General features: G+C 42.9%; 1 protein-coding gene across 1 annotated transcript in view; it reads left to right on the forward strand.

The window, feature by feature from the left end:
- The first annotated feature begins 2,580 nt into the window (after positions 1-2,580).
- Positions 2,581-24,555, forward strand: part of LOC120026208 (protein CutA homolog) — a 28,051-nt gene continuing 6,076 nt past the window's right edge. The window contains exons 1-3 of the mRNA XM_038971031.1: positions 2,581-2,661; positions 3,956-4,104; positions 20,824-20,883. Of these exons, the coding sequence (XP_038826959.1) occupies positions 2,581-2,661; positions 3,956-4,104; positions 20,824-20,883 (290 nt within the window). The remainder of the gene's footprint in view (positions 2,662-3,955; positions 4,105-20,823; positions 20,884-24,555) is intronic.

The following is a 24,555-nucleotide window of genomic DNA, read 5'->3' on the forward strand; positions in this document are numbered from 1 at the left end:
TCCCTACTGTCTTTCTTTTGCTTCTCTATTCTCCTCTCCTTTGTCAATACTTCTCTCAATTTTTCCCCTCATCCCTCTTCCCCCTCCTCGTTCTTTAACTTATTCCTCACTTGTATGTTTAGACCTGTGGCCTCATTATCTGCCTCTCCACATTCCACTTGAAGTCTGCTGGTAAAAACAGATGAAAAACACAAAAACATAAATAAATAAAAATTATTTGTTGAATGACACATTTCAAGGGACCATAAACGGAGTGAACATAACCCCTCCCCCCAAGCTACGCCCCAGAATGAGTAGATCAAACGCCTCTCTCCCTAATTCCCTTTTCTCCCTTTCTCTCTTTTTTACCCACCCATCCCTCTATTTCGGTCATCCTCTTTCATGTTGCGGAACACTGGCTTAAGTGGCTGAGCTTTCTGACAGGCCTCTCAAATGAAGCCTGTGAGTCGGCTGAGAGGGAAAGTGAATTGGTTTGTTCTGGGGGCTGTGGCCTTGATGGCGCACCCTGCTGTGAACTCTCTGATCTGCCCCCTAGCAGGATGAGACAGCCAGCCAAACACACATGCACACACAAGCACAGGGGTGGGGAGGGAGATTGAATAGGACGGATGAGTCACACTAGTTTCATTCTTGGAACAAGCCTTGTTTCTTTACAATATATTCTGGTTATTGCCTGTTTTGAAATGGGGATTGAGTACCCTGAATGTCAGGTTTTTACATTGGGAGGTAGGATTAGACTGAAGGAGAATATATGCGAACCCACACCGTCATCTAGTGGCCACTCTGCATTCTGGCACCACAGATTTGACTTGAGGCTTTGAGACAGTTTTGTCTAGAAGGGATACAACCAATGTAAAAATTTCCTTTTTTGTAGCAGGTTAGGATAATTAACGTAGCAGGTTAGGAGAATTAGGTTAAGGTTGGAAAATATTTAGGGTTAGGGTGAGCTAAAATGCAAAACAAAAATATGTATTCTAGCCTCAATTTGACAAACTGTATCCCTTCTATCCCTTTGTGACGGGTGTTTGGTTCTGGTTCATCCTCCTGAAAAGCAGAAGTCAGTTGACTGTCTGCTATCAACTATAACTCTATAACCAGGGGAAATCATGGAGCTGTTTATTATCCTTTTACTTATCATCTTCTCTGCTTTGTCGGTTTTGTATCACCGTCATAACGGCTGCATAACACAATAACAATGGCATATACAGTCATATAATTATTGGAGTCAGTTTATAACAACTTACTGTGCACTGACTGTGCACTATCACACCACAGACAGTGTTTGATGTAAACCTTTCATCTTCCAGTGGGATCTTAGTTACAATATCTGTGTTTGTGCAGTAAAAGGGTGTGCCCTGTCAAATTCCCCGACCATGCCCTAAATGTGCCTCCTCTCTGAGGGTTATAGGAAGACAGTGTTTGTGTCCCCTATTCCCTTTATGGTGCATAACTTCTGACAAAGGCCAATAGGGAATAGGGTGCCATTTGGGACAAAACCAGTATTGTCTTGATGAATAAAGGAACAACAGTATTGTCTGACAAGGAAAACAAGTTCCTCAAATTAACATTGATGTATTCTCTGTGTGTGACTCTCTTTGTTACAATGATGCAACAGGTGAGTTACTTGTATAGCAATATGTTTAGGGCATGTCATTTCTTATCATAAAACATGTTCTCTATTTTATAATGATAAATTGCCTGTTCAATAAACTCAACCATGGTTGTGTTGTTGATGTTCTGATGCGGTTTTCTGAACAGGTTCATGGAAATGTCTTATCATAGGTCTATATATTCTGGCAGATCTACTCAATTGTTCCTTTCAAATGAGCGGGCATAGCTGCGGGAAGTAGGGGTGCTGAGGGTGCTGCAGCACCCCTGTAAAATCTGAATAATAATAAAATAAATAATAATACTTTTTAAAACTACAGTATATTTTTTCACCAAAGTAGTGCACTGGGCCTTTAATAGTCCTGTATTAGCAGACCGATATAGCCATCTGCATCTCGGGCAAAAAGACCACCCCCCACAGTATTGACTCACCCACTAAAATAAAACCGTTTATATTTTTAATCTGCACACAACACAGGCCTACCTCTCTAGCTTCTACCTCGCATCCAGTGAAAAGCACTTATGTTTATTAGGGAGCGAAAGCCGCTTACGGCCAGGGTTCGGGGGTGGCGCCCTATGTTCAATGCCAGTGTTTGGTTGGACGCTGGTGTATCAGGAAGTGTCAAACATCCAATGACAAGCACGGATTCCTGTGCTGTCATAGACCGTCCTATCCGACCTACCTGTCACTGCGCTTATCTATCCACAACAATGTGGCTTCACCAGCAGAAAAGTTCACCTTTGCAGATTTAGCACATTAAAAATAGACTATTATTCACAAGAAATGGGCAACGGACTATGAAGCGAGAACTTTATTTGTGAGGGTATAAGCGCAAAGCTGCTTATAGATCCTCTCTACCCTCTCCAGGTCAGGTTGAGCGCACAAGGCGCCATCTGTTCTCTCCCTCTCAAACCCGGGCCTGACAGTCTGAATAACTCTTGGTCGGAATGACATTTGTTGCTGGCAGTAAAATGGACTTCCTGTCCCCGCGATATCACAAGCAGTCCCTAGCTCAAACGCTCTGTCGTTTGGGATTGTTCGTGATCTGTATGGTAAGTTTATTATTTTTGTTGAATACAATTATAGAAATGTATCCAGATGGCAAATTAATAATGTTTTGGAATGCAGTTTTGTTGCAATAATTCACACGTGAGATCAGTTACCTATAACAATACAATATCCTCCCCAAATAGTCACAGATTTATTTTATTAAAGTGAAATGCTTCTCTCGTACTAAACAATTGTTGACAGATGTTTTTTTGGGGAGGGGTCACTTTGTTATTTAGTGAAAGGCCAATCACTCATGCCATGCTGCTTGCAGAGAGACAGAGAGAGGCTGCAGCGAGAGAGAGAGGATTATAAATTGGCCGCTGTCTGTTCCAACTAGCCATTCAGCTGTGGGAGCACAATAATAAGAGGATAGAGAACAGAGAGAGTCACCAAGATTAAGCCCGGACACAGCATTCTGATGGGGCAGCAGGGATAATACCTGGCATTGTTCACTGACCAATGAATGACCATCAGGGACCATGTCCTGACTCCTTCCACAACTTGCCCTGAAGTGACCTCAACTCAGAGATGTGATTATAGTAGGTGGGATTTTGCCCAATAGCCTAACAACTGATGCAGGGTCAAAGGTAGGGTATCTGATCCTAGATCTGTCTTTAAGGTAAGGACAATTTGTTCTACCTGGAGTGATATGTGAAAGCATTACACTTGTTATGTGGCATAAGTGGCATGCCATCAGTACATTGTTACTTATAAGGCCATTTTAGGAAAACTGCCATTTTATCTATCCTCTCTTCTAGCTCAAAATGAAAACACATACATGCTTAGATCTCAATCTTGTTTTATGCTAACGGTCCCGAACATTAGAACCGAGCATGGAAAAAGGTCCTGTCATTACTCAGCCCCCTGGTCTTGGAATTCCCTAAAACCCCAGGACCTGGTGTCCCTGGAGGAGTTCAAAGGACACATAGATGAATAGGTTTTTGAGACGCAGTTGTTTCTAGTTGTCACCCTATGTCAAGAGTTTTCATTGCCTTATGTAAGGAAGCATGTTGTTATACTTCACACAAACATCCACTGTTTGTTTGCTGTTGTATTTGTGCTGTTGCCAGTGTCTTCTGTCTGTGTTGTCCATTTTGTTTGACATTGTTTTTTGTTGTTGTTTTTTTATCCCCTATCCCCACAGGAGGCCTTTTGCCTCTTGTCAGGCCGACATTGCAAAGAAGAATTAGTTCTTAATTGACTTGCCTGGTTAAATAAAGGTTAATTACAAAATCTGAACACAAGGTGGGTGGGAAATGAATTGTGTTGCTGTTCCTCCTCCTCCCTCTTCTCCAGGGAATGGTGTTGACCATGTCTATGTATCCCATGCTGAGGTTCCTGGGTGGAAAGCTCCATTCTTCCTTTACAGGGAGCTATCTACCTGGACACCACTCTGTTCTCCTCATCAACTGCCCCAACGAACAGGCAGCCAAGGACATCGGCCGGTAGGCTACAGTCCAACCTACCATTATCACACTGTAACTAAACAATACTACCCCACCACACACAAACTACACAATGAATCAGTGGTGAAATGCTTCTAGGCTAATCAATGTGATGGTTGTGTTTACTTAACAACATCATGCACCCAAACGAAATGAGGGGAAAACCCTTGAACGCAACTTCGACTGTGTGAAACAGGATCACTCATACACAATGTCATCTTTTGATGAGGTAGAGTTAGGGTTAGAGCATTTTCTGAGAATGAGCTAGGTTGAAGATAACAGAGGTTAAAACAAGAAGATTATATCCCATATCCCATAATGCATTGCTGTCACGGCCGTCGAAAGAAGAGGACCAAAGTGTAGCGTGGTGAGCGTACATTTCCTTTTATTTTCGAATGTCGCCAACAAAACAAGAAACAAAATAAACGACCGTGAAGCTTCCGAGGGCTATAGTGCCACTAACAAAGATACCTACCCACAATCACAGGTGGGAAAAATGGCTGCCTAAGTTTGATTCCCAATCAGAGACAACGATAGACAGCTGCCCCTGATTGAGAACCATACCCGGCCAAAACATAGAAACACAAATCATAGAAATAAAGGACATAGAATGCCCACCCAAATCACACCCTGACCAAACCTAAAAGAGACATAAAAAAGGCTCTCTAAGGTCTAGGCGTGACAATTGCATAAATGAGGAAGAATTCTAAACAATGGGACCAGCGATGCTAGTTTGCGCTGGTCTCATGAATCTGTTTATTTTCAAAAGCTTCCTCATGGAATTATTAGCTTGTCCTAACCTGGGTACCTTCAACCTAGATATTGAGTTAGTGGTTAGAGAGGCTGAGCGGCACGGCAGTGTTGAATAACTATTTTAGGACAGAATCATTTAGATGGGAGTAAAATTATGGAGGATTACGTTTTGGAGGATTACGAATAAGGGTTATTAGAAATGTGTTTGTGGTACTGCAAGGTTACTCTCCCTTTATAATACACTATATATACAAAAGTATGTGGACACCCCTTCAAATGAGTGGATTTGGCTCTTTTTTTACCCTTATTTTACCAGGTAAGTTGACCGAGAAAACATTCTCATTTACAGCAACGACCTGGGGAATAGTTACAGGGGAGAGGAGGGGGGATGAATGAGCCAAATGTAAGCTGGGGATGATTAGGTGACCGTGATGGTACGAGGGCCAGATTGGAAATTTAGCCAGAACACCGGGGTTAACACCCCCACTCTTACGAGAAGTGCCATGGGATCCGTTGTGAACACAGAGAGTCAGGACACCCGTTTAACGTCCCATCTTAAATACGGCACCCTACACAGGGCGATGTCCCCAATCACTGCCCTGGGGCGTTGTGATATTTCTTTACACCAGAAGAAAGGGTGCCTCCTATTGGCCCTCCATCACTACTTCCAGCAGAATCTGGGACTGACCTGGACCAACCCTGCTTAGCTTCAGAAGCAAGCCAGCAGTGGGATGCAGTGTGGTAAGCCACATCCGTTGCCGACAGGTGTTTAAAATCGAGCACACAGCCATGCAATCTCCATAGCCATAAATTGGCAGTAGAACGGCCTTACTGAAGAGCTCAGTGACTTTCAACGTGGCACCGTCATAGGACGCCACCTTTCCAACAAGTCAGTTCATCAAATTTCCGTAAGTCCTGTTATTGTGAAGTGGAAACGTCTAGGAGCAACAGTGGCTCAGCCGTGAAGGGGTAGGCCACACAAGTTCACAGAACGGGACCGCCAAGTGCTGAACGTAGCGCGTAAAAATGGTCTGTCCTCGGTTGCAACACTCACTACTGAGTTCCAAACTGCCTGTAGAAGCAACGTCAGCACAAGAACTGTTCGTCGGGAGGTTATTGAAATGGGTTTCCATGGCCGAGCAGCCGCACACAAGCCTAAGATCACCATGCGCAATGCCAAGCGTCGGCTGGAGTGGTGTAAAGCTTGCCATGATTGGACTCTGGAGCAGTGAAAACGAGTTCTCTAGAGTGATGAATCACGCTTCACCATTATGCAGTCAAACAGACAAATCTGGGTTTGGCAGATGCCAGGAGGACGCTACCTGCCCCAATGCATATTGCCAACTGTAAAGTTTGGTGGATGAGGAATAATGGTCTGGGGCTGTTTTTCATGGTTCGGACTAGGCCCTTAGTTCCAGGACATTTTAACACTACAGCATACACTGACATTCTAGATGTGCTTCTGTGCTTCCAACTTTGTGGCAACAGTTTTGGGAAGGCCCTTTCCTGTTTCAGCATGACGATGCCCCCATGCACAAAGTGATGTCCATGTTTGTTGAGATCGGTGTGGAAGAACTTGACTGGCCTGCACAGAATCCTGACTTCATCCCCATCGAACACCTTTGGGATGAATTGGAACGCCGACTGCGAGCCAGGCCTAACCGCCCAACATCAGTCCTGACCTCACTAATACCATTGTGGCTGATGAGAAGCAAATCCCTGAAGCAATGTTCCAACATCTAACGGAAAGCCATCCCAGAAGAGTGGAGGCTGGTATAGCAGCAAAGCGGGGACCAACTCCATATTAATGTCCATGATTTTGGAATGAGATGTCTGACGAGCAGATGTGTATCTTTCAGAACACATCAAGATCGCAGGAGGTTGGTGGCACCTTAATTGGGGAAGACAGGTCCATGGTAATGGCTGGAGCGGAATATACGGAATGGTATCAAATGCATCAAGTGTTTGATGCTGTTCCAATTGCTCCATTCCAGCCATTATTATGTGCCATCCTCCTCTCAGCAGACTCCTGTGATCAAGTTACAATTATTCTGCACTGGCCATAACTAGGACCCAGAGATTTTCCTGGTTTGGTTGCTTGGTCAGGAAAAACACCTGGCCCTATTAATATCACATGTGATGTGACCAACCACTAAGCAGAATATATGCTAAGTAATTAGTATTTCCACAATGCTTCAATGCTTCAGCTCTCTCCTGTTTGTAGATCTCACTAAATAGAATAAAAAATAAATTAATAAAAATTACTACTTATTTAGTAATTATTACAGTCCAACGAAATGCTTCCTTGCAGGTTCCTCGAAAATGCAACAACAATAATACATTATAAAAGATAAGAATATGAATATAAAGTAAATGGCTCAATAGAATATAATAAACAATTTAGCATAAGTATACAGCTATTATTTCAATTCAACCCAGGATTCAACAAAAAAAGACAATATATATATAGTGGGAATGAAAAGTATGTGAACGCTTTCAACTTACCTGGATTTCTGCATAAATTGGTCATAACATTTTATCTGATCTTCATCTAAGTCACAACAATAGACAAACACAGTCTGCTTAAACTAATAACACGCAAACAATTATAATTGTACATGTCTTTATTGAACACACCATGTAAACATTCACAGTGCAGGTAGGAAAAGTATGTGAACCCTTGGATTTAATAACATGTTGACCCTCCTTTAGCAGCAATAACCTCAACCAAACGTTTTCTGTAGTTGCGGATCAGACCTGCACAACGGTCAGGAGGAATTTTGGATCATTCCTCTTTACAAAACTATTTCAGTTCCACAATATTCTTGGGATGCCTGGTGTGAACTGCTCTCTTGAGGTCATGCCACAGCATCTCAATCGGGTTGAGGTCAGGACTGACTGGGCCACTCCAGAAGGCGCATTTTCTTCTGTTCAAGCCATTCTGTTGTTGATTTACTTCTGTCTTTTGGGTTGTTGTCCTGTTGCATCACCTAACTTCTGTTCTTCAGAAATTTGATTTAATTTGATTTAGTCCTATTCTTTAACCTTGAGTTTTGGTTGAGATATAGATGTAAATCCAACATATCAATTATTCATTTGTAGACAAACTGTAATTAATATAACATTTATAGATATATATTTAAAGATGCAATACCTAACTTTCTGGGCGACCCAATCAAATTCACACAAAAATGTTTAGATCTGTCATTCTCATTGATAGCCAATCTAACAAAGCGGTAGATCTTTTCAATGTGTGCTTTTTCTTTGTGTCCCATTCTTAAGTTAAGTTTTTTTTCCATCTTTTACTTTTGATTTTGTACACCAGCTTCAAACAGCTGAAAATGCTATATTTTTGGTTTTGAAAAATATATTTCACAGTGGGATAAGATGGTACAATGATTCTCTACACTATGCTTGCTTGTTTTGTCACATAAAATGAACTCTTCGAATTCTAGCAACCAGGAAATGGCGGAGCGATTCCTGCATAGTGCATCTTTAAAACTTTCAGAGTGAGTATCAGAACAACAATTTTTTTCAAGCGGACATTCTCAGCTAAGCTACAACATAATTTCTGACTCATTCTGCCACTCACCAGACACTTATTAAAAAGAGGATATCTCTCTTTAACAATTATACCATTTCAGAGGAAAGAAATAAGGAAATGGTCAAACGTGAGGGCAGTGAGACACTTTCTGCAGAAGTGAAATTAGTTCAAATATATTTTTAACATTACCAGATTGAAACAAACCTTCCATATTTGGCTAGACTGTCGAAAAGTAATTGATACATTTTTAAACAAATAATGATGAGGCTGTGTGAAAAGATCTATCCTATAAGAGGTCTCAAATTGGTCTCAAGTTGTTGAGAACACAGTATGTGGGCTTCAGTAAAAAATTCAGAATAACCTAGGTCACACTTTACATTATGTTGCACTGATATGCCAACAGGAAATGCTCAACTGAATTGCTCTGTAAATAAATCTGTCTCTCGCCGCAGAAGTTTGATTTGATTTGATTGAGTCTTATTCTTTAACTTTAAAAAAATGTTATGTTAAAACATACAATTTACTTGTAGTGAAGCCGCTCAACATTACATTCAGTCGTCTAACAGACTCCCATCCAGAGTGACCCACAGAAGCAATCAGGGTCAACGTCCTGCTCAAGGGCACGTCGACAGATCTCCAACAAGGTCAAAAAACGGGGACCCGAACCAGTGACTTATCAGCCACCGGCCCAAGCTTCCAACCGCCAGGCGACCAGCCCTCTAAAATCCCCCCCACAGTTTCCTGAGAGCTGCCCCTCAACCATACGAGACCACCCCTACAGTCCCACCCCCCGAGATAAAGAAAAGTCATAATAGAATAGAATAAAATCATTCCATTCCCTACCCTCCAAGCACCCATCCCCCCGTCCCCCAATGCACCAACAACCATCAAAAGGAACAAAAGAGAAAAAAGAGAAAAACTAACGAAAACAGAAAACTACAATGCAAAAAACAAAAGACATCAAGTACAACAAAAATCCTAACAGCAAGGCACCCTGAATACGTTTGAGTGCATGTATGGCACTATTTACATGTATGTGTGTGTGTGTGTGTGTGTGTGTGTGTCCGTGTATGTGCACGTGTGTGCGTTTGAATGTGAGTGTGTGTATATGCATAAGTACATGAGTACAAACACCTGCGTGGCATCAGCCTCAGGTAAACAGGCAGTAGATGTAACAACAGTGCACCTATTCTTTACATTTTTGGCTGAGATGGAGACAAGCTGGAAATAAAGAGAGACTAAGTCAGTGGCACAGATGGAACTATCCAAGCAGAATGTACATCTCCTTCAAATGTTGATATTTGGTTGCATTGTCAAAAAAACAGAATTCGATATAACTTTTGCAATAGACTAAATTTGCAAAAAAAATATTTACATAAATAGCTTCTCTTTTTCAGGTCATTGAGAAGTCATTAAAAATAGATGCCCCTTAAAGGACTTGTTTTAGGAAAGTAGGCGTATGTCACACGTTAATACTTCTCCGGAGAGCCATTTGAACGTATACTTCGTTTTTGTGCCGAAATGCCTTCTGGAACATGTGAACTTTCATATACCTTAATAACAAACTTGTATGCCATCTAGTTGATTAAGCCACGGAAAGAGACAGGAACTTTCCCGCAAGCTGATTGGCTGAGATAATGGATGGGCTGGACATGTCGAGAGATGAGTTCATATTGGTCTGCCATGTAGCATGCTTATGTCTATAACATGATCTGTTCAGTATGTGTTAGGTAATCCTTTCCTGGTTGGTTAGCTATTTGCAGATTCAGGGTAGTAATGTTATGAGTTGGGATTATGGTTTATTGTTTAGCTAGCTAGCTAGCTAGCTACATGTCTAAACAAAAGACTCCACTATGCAAGTAACCTATGCAAGTAACCATTTCACTACAACTTCTGTATCCTGTGCATGTAAACAAATAAACGTTTATTTTATTTTATATAGTATGTGTTTACGAGAGATGGCAATGTGAAGAACATCACAACAAAGTCAAATTAGTATATAATGTTAGGCCAATGAGACAAGTTCTAAAATTATCAGGTAGAATGCCCTGCTTTTATTTTTTCACACTCACAACAATAAGCACATTTCTGTAATTGGCTTGCCATTATTAACTTGTAAATAATGATCTAGTTATAAGTTTATTTTCCTGTAATAATGAAGACAAATGAGCTAAAGTGAAGATGTTGTCAGCTACAGGATATGATCATTATTTGAATTGGCTAACTAGTTTACTTAGCATTAGCTAGCTAGCTAACAAGCTACAAACTAACCAAAACATTGTTGAGAAAGTGGCTTTTTGTTGCCTGGTTTGCTAGATTGACATATACTAAATTCATTTTTAAACGGGTGGGTTTATTGGTGTTAAAATACACTAATTATGCTATTCTTTGGTTGTTTAGTAAATGGCCTCACGTGAATCCTTAAAGATATGGGTGGGGTTGGGGCTAAGGTTCAAGAGGGTGTGAAAGATGCTGAATGGGTGTAATCAAAGAAGAGTGCTCCAGTAGGTTTACCAAAACATTCAAGGGCCATTTTCTCAAAGGTGAGGTTACAAGTTTATCAACTTTAAAAGCAGAATAACTTTCTCATTGTTCCTTAACTGTAGTGTATGATATACCATTTTCTAGCTCTGAGTCTCTACTTTTATCCAATGTAAAAAACACAGGCGATTCCAGGATGCTGGCCTTCTAGGCAGAGTTTTTCTTTTTCTTCTAGGTGGCTTTTTCTTTGCAACTCTGCCTAGAAGGCCAGCATCCCGGAGTCGCCTCTTCACTGTTGATGTTGAGAATGGTGTTTTGCGGGTACTATTTAATGAATCTGCCAGTTGAAGCTTGATTAGGGCTTCATCAGCGCTTGTGAATTCTATCCTTTTCGTTCCCTTCCATACCCACAGCATTGCCAGGAAGCAGAGTTGAGATTTGATTCCTTTTCCCTCCAGTGACTGTTTGATCGGAATGTATTGCTTGCGTTGTTTTCCATAAGCCTAGCAGACAGGTCCTGGATGAATTGAATGGACTGGCTGTGGATTTTGATCTCCTTTCCACCCTGTGCCTTCAGAATGTTGGTCAGATGTCTGAGATATGGCTTTTTCTTTGCAACTCTGCCTAGAAGGCCAGCAGGAGTCGCCTCTTCACTGTTGACGTTGAGACTGCTGTTTTGCGGGTACTATTTAATAAAGCTGCCAGTTGAGGACTTGTGAGGCATCTGTTTCTCAAACTAGACACTCTAATGTACTTGTCCTCTTGCTCATTTGTGCACCGGGCCTCCCACTCCTCTGTCCATTCTGCTTAGAGCCAGGTTGCGCTGTTCTGTGAAGGGAGTAGTACACAGCGTTGTACGAGATCTTCAGTTTCTTGGCAATTTCTCACACAGAATAGCCTTAATTTCTCAGAACAAGAATAGACTGACGAGTTTCAGAAGAAAGACTTTGTTTCTGGCCATTTTGAGCCTGTAATCGAACCCACAAATGCTGATGCTCCAGATACTCAACTAGTCTAAAGGCCCGTTTTATTGCTTCTTTAATCAGAACAACAGTTTTCAGCTGTGCTAACATAATTACAAAATGGTTTCCTAATGACCAATTTGACCTTTACAATTATAAACTTGGATTAGCTAACACAACGTGCCATTGGAACACAGGAATGATGATTGCTGATAATGGGCCTCTGTACGCCTATGTAGATATTCCATAAAAAATCTCCCGTTTCCAGCTACAACAGTCATTTACAACATTTAACAATGCATTTCTGATCAATTTGATGTTATTTTAAGGGACAAAAAATGTAATTTTCTTTAAAAAACAAGGACATTTCTAAGTGACCCCAAACTTTTGAACGGTAGTTCACATGTACAGTTGAAGTCGGAAGTTTACATACACTTAGGTTGGAGTCATTAAAACTCGTTTTTCAACCACTCCACAAAATTCTTGTTAACAAACTATAGTTTTGGCAAGCCGGTTAGGACATCTACTTTGTGCATAATACAAGTAATTTTTCCAACAATTGTTTACAAACAGATTATTTCACTTATAATTCACTGTATCACAATTCCAGTGGGTCAGAAGTTTACATACACTAAATTGACTGTGCCTTTAAACAGCTTGGAAAATGCCCAAAAATTATGTCATGGCTTTAAAAGCTTCTGATAGGTTAATTGACATAATTTCAGTCAATTGGAGGTGTACCTGTGGATGTATTTCAAGGCCTGCCTTCAAACTCAGTGACTCTTTGCTTGACATCAATGGAAAATCAAAATAAATCAGCCAAGACCTCAGAAAAAAAATTATAGTCCCCCACAAGTCTGGTTCATCCTTGGGAACAATTTCCAAATGGCAGAAGGTACCACATTCATCTCTACGAACAATAGTACGCAAGTATAAACACCATGGGACCACGCAGCCATCATACCGCTCAGGAAAGAGACGCGCTCTGTCTCCTAGAGATGAATGTACTTTGGTGCGAAAAGTGCAAATCAATCCCAGAACAACAGCAAAGGACCTTGTGAAGATGCTGGAGGAAACAGGTACAAAAGTATCTATATCCACAGTAAAACAAGTCCTATGTCGACATATCCTGAAAGGCCGCTCAGCAAGGAAGAAGCCACTGGTCCAAAACCGCCATAAAAAAAGCCAGACTACAGTTTGTAACTGCACATGGGGATAAAGATAGTACTTTTTGGAGAAATGTCCTCTGGTCTGATGAAACAAAAATTGAATTGTTTGGCCATAATGACTATCGTTATGTTTGGAGGGAAAAGGGGGAGGAATGGATGTGGGAGGACATCCTGAATGGTAAAGGTTTCTGGACGTGGGAGGAGATCCTGGCTGGGAAAGATCGCCTCCCATGGGAGCAGACGGAGGCAGCAAGGAGGGAGCAACTATACAAGGGGTCACGGCTAGCACGGAAGCCCGAGAGGCAGCTCCCGAAAAACATTTTTGGGGGGGCACACAGGGAGATTGGCGGAGTCAGAATTTAGACCTGAGCCAACTCCCCGTGCTTACCGTGGGGAGCGTGTGACCGGTCGGGCACCGTGTTATGCGGTGATGTACGCATTCATAGCCCGGTGCGCTCTGTTCCAGCTCCCCGCAGTTGCCGTGCTAGAGTGGGCATTCAGCCAGGACGGATTGTGCCGGCTCAGCGCTCCTGGCCTCCAGTGCGTCTCTTCGGTCCAGGATATCCTGCACCAGCTCTACGCACGGTATCCCCAGTTCGCCAGCACAGCCCAGTGCGGCCTGTTCCAGCTCCCCGCACTTGCCGTGCTACAGGGGGGATTCAGCCAGGACGCGCTGTGCCAGCTCTGCGCTCCAGACCTCCAGTGCGCCTCCACGGCCCAGCATATCCTGCACCGGCTCTACGCACTATGCCTCCAGTGCGCCTTCATAGCCCAGTGCGTCCCGTGCCAGCTCTCCACACTCACCGAGCTGGAGTGGGTATCCGGCCAGGACGTGTTTTGGCAGCTCCCCGCACCAGGCTTCCAGTACGTCTCCTCAGTCCGGTGAGACCTGTTCCGGCTCCACGTACAAAGCCTCCAGTGATGATCCATGGCACGAAGCCTCCAGTGATGATCCATAGCACGAAGCCTCTAGTGATAATCATTGGCACGAAGCCTCCAGTGATGATCCAAGGCCCGGAGCCTCCAGTGATGATCCATGGCCCAGAACCTGTAGTGGTAATCCATGGCACGGAGCCTCCAGAAATGATCCATGGCCCGGAGCCTGTAGCGATGATACATGGCAAGGAGCCTGCAGCGACAGTCCCCTGTCCGGAGTCTGCAGCGACGGTCCCCAGTCCGGAGCCTCCAGTGACGGTCCCCAGTCCGGAGCCTTCAGCGACGGTCCCCAGTCCGGAGCCTCCAGTGACGAGCTGCAGTCCAGATCCTCCAGCGGGGGTTCCCATTCCAGGTTCTCCGGCGACAATCTGCAGTCCCGAGCCTCCAGCGGCGATCTGCAGTCCAGAGCCTCCGGCGATGATCTACGGTCCGGAAGGTCCCGGCGACGATCCCTGCACCGGAGGCGCCACCGAAGTGGGGGGAGCCTAAAGCGGGGCAGGGTCTGCGTCCCGCACCGGAGCCCCCACCGAGAGTAGATGCCCACCCGGACCCTCCCCTATAGGTTCAGGTTTGCGGCCGGAGCGGCACCTTTAGGGGGGGGGGGGGGGTGGGGGGGTCCGTCACGCTCTGACCTTAGAGATCCTTATTTATTCACTATGATTGGTTAGGTCAGGGATTGACTCGGGTGGGAGATTCTATGTTTTCTATTTCTTTGTTGTTTTTGCCATGTGTGGTTCCCAATCAGAGGCAGCTGTCTATCGTTGTCTCTGATTGGGGATCGTATATAAGTTGTGATTTTCAGTTTGGGTTTTGTGGGGAGTTATTTTCTGTTTAGCTGTTTTGTTGCCTGATGGAACTGTTCGCTTTCGTTTTTGTATTCGTTATTTTTGTTTGAGTGATTCTTGACAATAAAGATCATGAACATTTTCCACGCTGCGCTTTGGTCTCATTCCGACGACAGCCGTTACACCCAAGTTAAACCTCTCTTGGGAACGTGAGACGTTAGCGTCCCACCTCTTCAACAGCCAGTGAAACTGCTGGGCGCCAAATTCAAATACAGAAATACTCATTATAAAAATTCAGAAAACAAAACATATTTTACATAGGTTTAAAGGTTAACTTCTTGTGAATCCAACCACGAAAAGCAACAAATGCTTTACGGCGAAAGCATACCTTACGATTATTTTAGAACATAGCCCAGCAGACAAATCATTACAAACCGTAACCAGCCAAGTAGAACAGTTACACAAGTCAGAAATAGAGATACAATTAATCCCTTACCTTTGATGATCTTCATATGGTTGCGCTCAGCAGACATTCATTTACTCAATAAATGTTCCTTTTGTTCGATAAAGTCTCTTTATATCCAAAAACCTCCGTTTTGTTCGCGCGTTTTCTTCAGTAATCCACAGGCTCAAACGCAGTCAAAACAGGCAGACAAAAAATCCAAATTGTATCCGTAAAGTTCATAGAAACATGTCAAACGATGTTTATATTCAATCCTCAGGTTGTTTTTAGCCTAAATAATCGATAAAATTTAAACCGGACAATAACGTCGTCAATATAAAAGGTTAACAAGAAAGGCACTCTCTCGGTCGTGCGCATGAAAAAGCTCTGTGACACTTTAGGGTCCACTCATTCAGACTGCTCTTACTTCCTCATTTTTCAGAATACAAGCCTGAAACAATTTCTAAAGACTGTTGACATCTAGTGGAAGGCATAGGAACTGCAATTTGAGTCCTAAGTCAATGGATACTGTAATGGCATTGAATAGAAAACTACAAAAGCAAAAACAACTACTTCCCGAATTTGTCTCAGGTTTTCGCCTGCCAAATCAGTTCTGTTATACTCACAGACACTATTCTAACAGTTTTGGAAACTTTAGAGTGTTTTCTATCCAAATCTACCAGTTATATGCATATCATATCTTCTGGGCCCGAAAAGCAGGCAGTTTAATTTGGGCATGCTTTTCATCCAAAATTCCGAATGCTGCCCCCTACCCTAGAGAAGTTAAACAATTTAAATGCAATGCTACCAAATACTAATTGAGTGTATGTAAACTACTGACCCGCTGGGAATGTGATGAAAGATATAAAAGCTGAAATAAATCATTCTCTCTACTATTATTCTGACATTTCACATTCTTAAAATAAAGTGGTGATCCTAACTGACCTAAACCAGGGAATTTTTACTTGGATTAAATGTTAGGAATTGTGAAAAACTGAGTTTAAATGTACTTGGCGAAGGTGTATGTAAACCTCCTACTTCAACTGTATGTATCTCCTTAAGGAAGAAGGAACGTATTTGTACTTGTATTACGTATTGGTAACGTAACTGTACATATTACCTCAAACTCTTACTTTTTGACTCTGAATTGTTAGGAAAAAGCTCATAAGTAAGCATTTCATGGTAAGATCTATAACTGTTGTATTCGGCATGGGACAAATACATTTAATTCAATTTTTATTTCCTGAATTGACTGCCTGGAATTGAGCCCAACCCTGGTCTGTCGTGCATGTAGATGAGCTGTTCTCTTTTTAACATGGCGCTAACTGGAGAGAACACTGAGTAGGTTTCAAACGAGCTGCTCCGAAATTTAAATGTTCTTCCCCCCATCCATCCTCTCAGGTTAAAGCAGTAGTATTAGGAAATGTTTTCAAAATGAGGATATTGAGCAGCAACACAGGTCGTCTAGACTCTAGCTAACGACCATATACTAAAATATCCACAAAAGTCGATAGCCAGCCAGCCATATATACAGTATATTGATTTAGAAGATTAGTAATATTATACAAAACAAAAATATAAACATAACATGTAAAGTGTTGGTCCCATGTTTCATCCGCTGAAATAAAAGATCCCCAAAATGTCCATACCCACGAAAAGCTTATTTCTCTCAAATTGTGTGCTCAAAGTTTACATCCCTGTTAGTGAACATTTCTCATTTGCCAAGATAATCCATCCACCTGTCAGATGTGGCATATCAAGAAGCTGATTAACTTCTACTTGCACACAATCCCGGATCCGGGAGCACCCCCATCAGTAAAAAAGCTGACTAGCATAGCCTAGCATAGCGTCACAAGTAAATACTAGCATCTAAATATCATTAAATCACAAGTCCAAGACACCAGATGAAAGATACACATCTTGTGAATCCAGCCATCATTTCTGATTTTTAAAATGTTTTACAGGGAAGACACAATATGTAAATCTATTAGCTAACCACGATAGCAAAAGACACAACTTTTTTTTCCCACCATTTTTTTCCTGCATAGGTAGCTATCACAATTTCGACCAAATAAAGATATAAATAGCCACTAACCAAGAAACAACTTCATCAGATGACAGTCTGATAACATATTTATTGTATAGCATATGTTTTGTTAGAAAAATTTGCATATTTCAGGTATAAATCATAGTTTACCATTGCAGCCACCATCACAACTCTCACCAAAGCAACTAGAATAACTACAGAGACCAACGTGAATTACCTAAATACTCATCATAAAACATTTATGAAAAATACACAGCGTACAGCAATTGAAAGACAAAGATCTTGTGAATCCAGCCAATATTTCAGATTTTTTAAGTGTTTTACAGCGAAAACACAATATAGCATTATATTACCTTACTACAATAGCCAACCACACAACAGCATTGATTCAAGCCAACAATAGCGATAACGAATAAACCAGCAAAAGATATTAATTTTTTCACTAACCTTCTCAAACTTCTTCAGATTCTTCGACCTCCCGGGTGGCGCAGTGGTCTAGGGCACTGCATCGCAGTGCTAGCTGCGCCACCAGAGTCTCTGGGTTCGCGCCCAGGCTGGGCTGGGTTCGCGCCCAGGCTCTGTCGCAGCCGGCCGCAACCGGGAGGTCCGTGGGGCGACGCACAATTGGCATAGCGTCGTCCGGGTTAGGGAGGGTTTGGCCGGTAGGGATATCCTTGTCTCAGTATGTAAAAAATGTAATAAAAATGTAATAAAATGTATGCACTCTACTGTAAGTCGCTCTGGATAAGAGCGTCTGCTAAATGACTAAAATGTAATGTAAATGACAGTCCTATAACATCATATTACACAATACATATAGAGTTTGTTCGAAAATGTGCATATTTAGCGGCACAAATCGTGGTTATACAATGAGAATAGTAGCCAAGCTGCCAACAATATGTCGGGAGAAATCTTGGGAGAGGCACCTAATCTAATCAGTAACTAATCATAAACTTGACTAAAAAATACAGGTTGGACAGCAAATGAAAGATACATTAGTTCTTAATGCAATCGCTGTGTTAGATTTTTAAAATTAACGTTACTACGACATACAGCGTGCGTTAAAGCGAGACCGCACCGAAATTAATGGCGGAATATGAGTTTTACATTTTTCAACAGAACAACGAATTAACATCATAAATACTTCTTACTTTTTGATGAGCTCCCATCAGAATCTTGGGCAAGTTGTCCTTTGTCCAAAAGAATCGTTGCTCGGTTGTAGATTGTCGCCTTCAACTTTGGAATTAGCAGTAAACATTAGCCATGTGGCCCAGACGTGCCCAACTCACCAGAACGCAGCACAAATAAATACCCGAAAATCGCAATATACTGATATAAACTGATAAAACTCGGTTTAAAATAACAACATTATGATGTCTTTAACACCTATATCGAATAAAATCAGAGCCGGATATATCTAAGGGCTATAACGGGAGCTTTCTAGAACGCCATCCTGAGGTCTGTCTTGCGTCATGGCGAACGAAGGAAAGAGAGGACCCCACGTTGCCAGCCCATTTATAAGGCCTCAGATCTGCCTAGCAACTCCATTCCAATTCTCACTATTTGCTGACATCCAGGGGAAGGCGTATGCAGTGCATCTCAACCAATAGAAGACATGCAAATTAATAAACTGACCTCAGAACAGCCTGCAGATTTCAGATTTCTCACTTCCTCATAGGAAAATTGCTCCAACTCGAGTTCTGTTTTACTCACAGATATAATTCAAACGGTTTTAGAAACTAGAGAGTGTTTTCTATCCAATAGTAATAATAATATGCATATTGTACGAGCAAGAATTGAGTACGAGGCAGTTTAATTTGGGAACGAAATTTTTACAAAGTGCAAACAGCACCCCCTATTGAGAAAAGGTTAAACAGCATGATCATTACACAGGTGCACCTTGTGCTGGGGACTATAAATTCCACTCTAAAATGTGCAGTTTTGTCACACAACACAATGTCACAGGTGTCTTAAGTTTTGATGGAGGGTGCAATTGGAATGCTGAATGCAGGAATGTCCACCAGAGCTGTTGCCAGATAATTTAATGTTCATTTCTTTACCATAAGCCGCCTCCAACGTCATTTTAGAGATTTGGCAGTACATCCAACCGGCCTCACAACCTCAGATCACATGTAACCACACCAGCCCAGGATCTCCACATCCGGCTTCTTCACCTGCGGGATCGTCTGAGACCAGCCACCCGGACAGCTGATGAAACTGAGTTTGCACAACCAAATCATTTCTGCACAAACTGTCAGAAAACGTCTCAAGGAAGGTCATCTGCGTGCTTGTCGTCCTCACCAGGGTCTTGACCTGAATGCAGTTTGACTGCATAACCGACTTCAGTGGGCAAATGCTCACTTTTGATGGCCACTGGCACTCTGGAGAAGTGTGCTCTTCTCAAATGAAACTCGGTGTCAACTGTACCCGGAAGATTGCATATGGCGTCGTGTGTGCGAACGGGTTTGCTGATGTCAGCGTTGTGACCAGTGTCCCATGGTGAGGGTGGGGTTATGGTATGGGCAGGCATAAGCTACAGACAATGAACACAATTGCATTTTATCCATGGAAATTTGAATGCACAGAGATACAGTGGCGAGATCCTGAGGCCCACGGTCATGCCATTCATCCGCCGGCATCACCTCCTGTTTCAGCATGATAATGCATGGCCCGATGTCACAAGGATCCGTACACAAATCCTGGAAGCTGAAAATGTATTTTTCATGGTCTGCATACTCATCAGACATGTCACCCATTGAGCATGTTTGGGATGCTCTGGATCAACATGTACGGCACCGTGCTCCAGTTCCTGCCAATATCCAGCAACTTTGCACAGCCATTGAAGAGGAGTGGGACAACATTCCACAGGGCACAATCGACAGCCTGATCAACTCTATGCGAAGGAGATGTGTCGTGCTGCTTCATGCAACAAAAGAAATTGTGGTCACACCGGATACTGAAAGGTTTTCTCATCCACACCCCTACTTTTTTTTAAGGTATCTTTGACCAAGATATGCATATCTGTATTCCCAGTCATGTGAAATGTATAGATTAGAGCCTAATGAATTTATTTCACTTGACTGATTTCCTTATATGAACTGTAAGTCAGTAAAATCTTTGAAATTGTTGGATGTTGTTCAGTGCATATTATGAAGTTATTATTTAAAAGCATTGGAGATAAATCACAATTATAAAAACAAATCGAGCTAGCTAACTAGCAGATTTACATCAATCATCAATATGAATGATCAATTGATAGCCCACCATCTTTTCCTGATGTCAATCATGTCTTTAGGAGGCACTGTAACTAGCTTGCTTACAATTTGTGATGAGTGAGTGTGCTGTTGCAGAATTATAAAGGCCTATTCTCAAAAATTGTAACATTTTTGCTACAGAAGCAGTTGGTATGCTGTGAATTTCAAGATATTCATTTGTAGTTTCAGCACGTGTCCCTTGTAAACTCTGTGCACAGCCCTGGGCCATATACTAAATAGGCCAAATATTCTTTAAAATAACAACACATCTGCAAAATAACTGAATGATATCATAATTGTTGCGGTCTCTCTCCTCTCCTCCCTTCCTTCCTCTTCTCTCCCACAGAGCCATTATGGAGAGGAGGATGGCAGCATGCATCAATATTCTGCCCAGGACCTCCACCATGTAAGTACTGCCAGTGCCAGTCTGGCTCACACACATTTTTCAATTTTAGCAGACTCTCTTATCCAGAGCGACTTACAGTAGTGAGTACATACATTTTCCGTACTGGTTGCCCCAAGGGAAGCTAATCCTGGCATTGCAAGCACAACCCTGGCATTGCATGCACCATTCTCTACCAACTGAGCCACACACACACACACACACACACACACACACACACACACACACACACACACACACACACACACACACACACACACACACACACACACACACACACACACACACACACACACACACACACACACACACACACACACCCCTAACCTTAACCCATAACCCTAAACCTAACCACTAACTCGTTCCTCAGGACCCCAAAGGGGAAACGCTGCACTAAATCTTACCTTTACCCTAACCCAAACTGTAACACTAACTGTAACCATAAACCTAACCCCTTACCTTTACCCTAACCCAAACTGTAACCCTAAACCTAACCCTTACCCTAACCCAAACTGTAACACTAACTGTAACCTTAACCCTAAACCTAACCCCTAAGCTTAAAATAGCCTTTGTCCGCTTGGGATGTGGGAATTTTCCTCACAATGGAGAATTTACTATCCTTGTTTTTACTATCCTTGTGAGGACTTTTGGGGATTTTAGGTCCCCACAAGGATAGAAGAACCAACCCACACACACACTCACACAAACACACACACACACACACACACACACACACACACACACACACACACACACGCTTCCTGAGTGTGGATATCCATTGCTAAGGAAACTACTGAGACTTGGAATTGTATCAACTCACCACCCAAGACTTATTGTTAAGTGCACTAAAGAGGAACAATGGGTAATTATTGAAGATACACATGCTCACCCACTGAATCTTTTCACATGTCTATTTTCAAAGGATAAAGCTAAGAACATTAACATCTTCATAGTTAAGAACACTATAACAATATGGAAGAAAACCGATTCTACAAGAACCAATATCTCTCCCAAAAATCTAATCAAATCAAATAACATCAAAGTTTATTTGTCATGTGCGCCGAATACAACAGGTGTAGATCTTACAGTGAAATTCTTACTTACAGGCTCTAACCAACAATGCAATTTAAAAAAAGGAGGTATTAGGTAAACAATAGGTAAGTAAAGAAATAAAAACAACAGTAAAAAGACAGGCTATATACAGTAGCGAGGCTATAAAAGTAGCGAGGCTACATACAGACACCGGTTAGTCAGGCTAATTGAGGTAGTATGTACATGTAGATATGGTTAAAGTGACTATGCATCTATGATGAACAGAGAGTAGCAGTAGCGTAAAAGAGGGGTTGGCGGGTGGTGAGTGGCGGGACACAATGCAGATAGCCCGGTTAGCCAATGTGCGGGAGCACTGGTTGGTCGGCCCAATTGAGGTAGTATGTACATGAACGTATAGTTAAAGTGACTATGCATATACGATAAACAGAGAGTAGCAGCAGCGTAAAAAGAGGGTTTGGGGGGTGCACACAATGCAAATAGTCCGGGTAGCCATTTAATTACCTGTTCAGGAGTCTTATGGCTTGGGGGTAAAAACTGTTGAGAAGCCTTTTTGTCCTAGACTTGGCACTCCGGTACCGCTTTCCATGCGGTAGTAGAGAGAACAGTCTATGACTGGGGTGGCTGGGGTCTTTGACAATTTTTAGGGCCTTCCTCTGACACTGCCTGGTGTAGAGGTCCTGGATGGCAGGCAGCTTAGCCCCAGTGATGTACTGGGTTGCACGCACTACCCTCTGTAGTGCCTTGCGGTCGGAAGCCGAGGAGTTGCCGTACCAGGCAGTGATGCAACCAGTCAGGATGCTCTCGATGTTGCAGCTGTGGAACCTTTTGAGGATCTCAGGACCCATGCCAAATCTTTTTAGTTTCCTGAGGGGGAATAGGCTTTGTTGTGCCCTCTTCACGACTGTCTTGGTGTGTTTGGACCATTCTAGTTTGTTGTTGATGTGGACACCGAGGAACTTGAAGCTCTCAACCTGCTCTACTACAGCCACGTCGATGAGAATGGGGGCGTGCTCGGTCCTCCTTTTCCTGTAGTCCACAATCATCTCCTTAGTCTTGGTTAAGTTGAGGGATAGGTTGTTATTCTGGCACCACACGACCAGGTCTCTGACCTCCTCCCTATAGGCTGTATCATCGTTGTCTGTGATCAGGCCTACCACTGTTGTGTCATCTGCAAACTTAATGATGGTGTTGGAGTCGTGCCTGGCCATGCAGTCGTGGGTGAACAGGGAGTAAAGGAGGGGACTGAGCACGCACCCCTGTGGAGCTCCAGTGTTGAGGATCAGCGTGGCAGATGTGTTGCTACCTACCCTCACCACCTGGGGGTGGCCCGTCAGTAAGTCCAGGATCCAGTTGCAGATGGAGGTCCCAGGATCCTTTGAGGGTACTATGGTGTTGAACGCTGAGCTGTAGTAAATGAATAGCATTCTCACATAAGTGTTCCTTTGAATGCAATAGAGATTGCATCATCTGTGGATCTGTTTGGGCGGTGTGCAAATTAGAGTGGGTCTAGGGTTTCTGGGATAATGGTGTTGATGTGAGCCATTACCAACCTTTCAAGCACTTCATGGCTACGGACGTGAGTGCTACAGGTCAGTAGTCATTTAGGCAGGTTGCCTTTGTATTCTTGGGCACAGGGACTATGGTGGTCTGCTAGAAACATGTTGGTATTACAGACTCAATCAGGGACATGTTGAAAATGTCAGTGAAGACACCTGCCAGTTGGTCAGCACATGCCCGGAGCACACGTCCTGGTAATCCGTCTGGCCCCGCAACCTTGTGTATGTTGATCTGTTTAAAGGTCTTACTCACGTCGGCTACGGAGAGCGTGATCACACAGTCGTCCGGAACAGCTGATGCTCTCATGAATGCCTCAGTGTTGCTTGCCTCGAAGCGAGCATAGAAGTGATTTAGCTCGTCTGGTAGGCTTGTGTCACTGGGCAGCTCGCAGCTGTGCTTCCCTTTGTAGTCTGTAGTAGTTTGCAAAACTCTGCCACATAAGACGAGCGTCAGAGCCGGTGTAGTATGATTCAATCGTAGCCCTGTATTGACGCTTTGCCTGTTTGATGGTTCGTTGCAGGGCATAGCGGGATTTCTTGTAAGCTTCCGGGTTAGAGTCCCGCACCTTGAAAGCGGTAGCTCTACCCTTTAGCTCAGTGCGAATGTTGCCTGTAATCCATGGCTTCTGGTTGGGGTATGTACGTACAGTCACTGTGGGGATGACGTCCTCAATGCACGTATTGTTAAAACCAGTGACTGATGTGGTGTACTCAACGCCATCGGAAGAATCCCGGAACATGTTCCAGTCTGTGATAGCAAAACAGTCCTGTAGTTTAGCATCTGCTTCATCTGACCACTTTTTTAAAGACCGAGTCACTGGTGTTTCCTGCTTTAATTTTTGCTTGTAAGCAGGAATCAGGAGGATAGAGTTGTGGTCGGATTTACCAAATGGAGGGTGAGGGAGAGATTTGTACGCGTCTCTGTGTGTGGAGTATAGGTGATCTATAATTTTTTTCCCTCTGGTTGCACATTTAACATGTCGATAGAAATTTGGTAGAACTGATTTCAGTTTCCCTGCATTAAAGTCTCCGGCCACTAGGAGCGCCGCCTCTGGGTGAGTGGTTT

The sequence above is a fragment of the Salvelinus namaycush genome, chromosome 31 (genome assembly GCF_016432855.1).
Source record: "Salvelinus namaycush isolate Seneca chromosome 31, SaNama_1.0, whole genome shotgun sequence".
Lineage (NCBI taxonomy): Eukaryota > Metazoa > Chordata > Actinopteri > Salmoniformes > Salmonidae > Salvelinus > Salvelinus namaycush.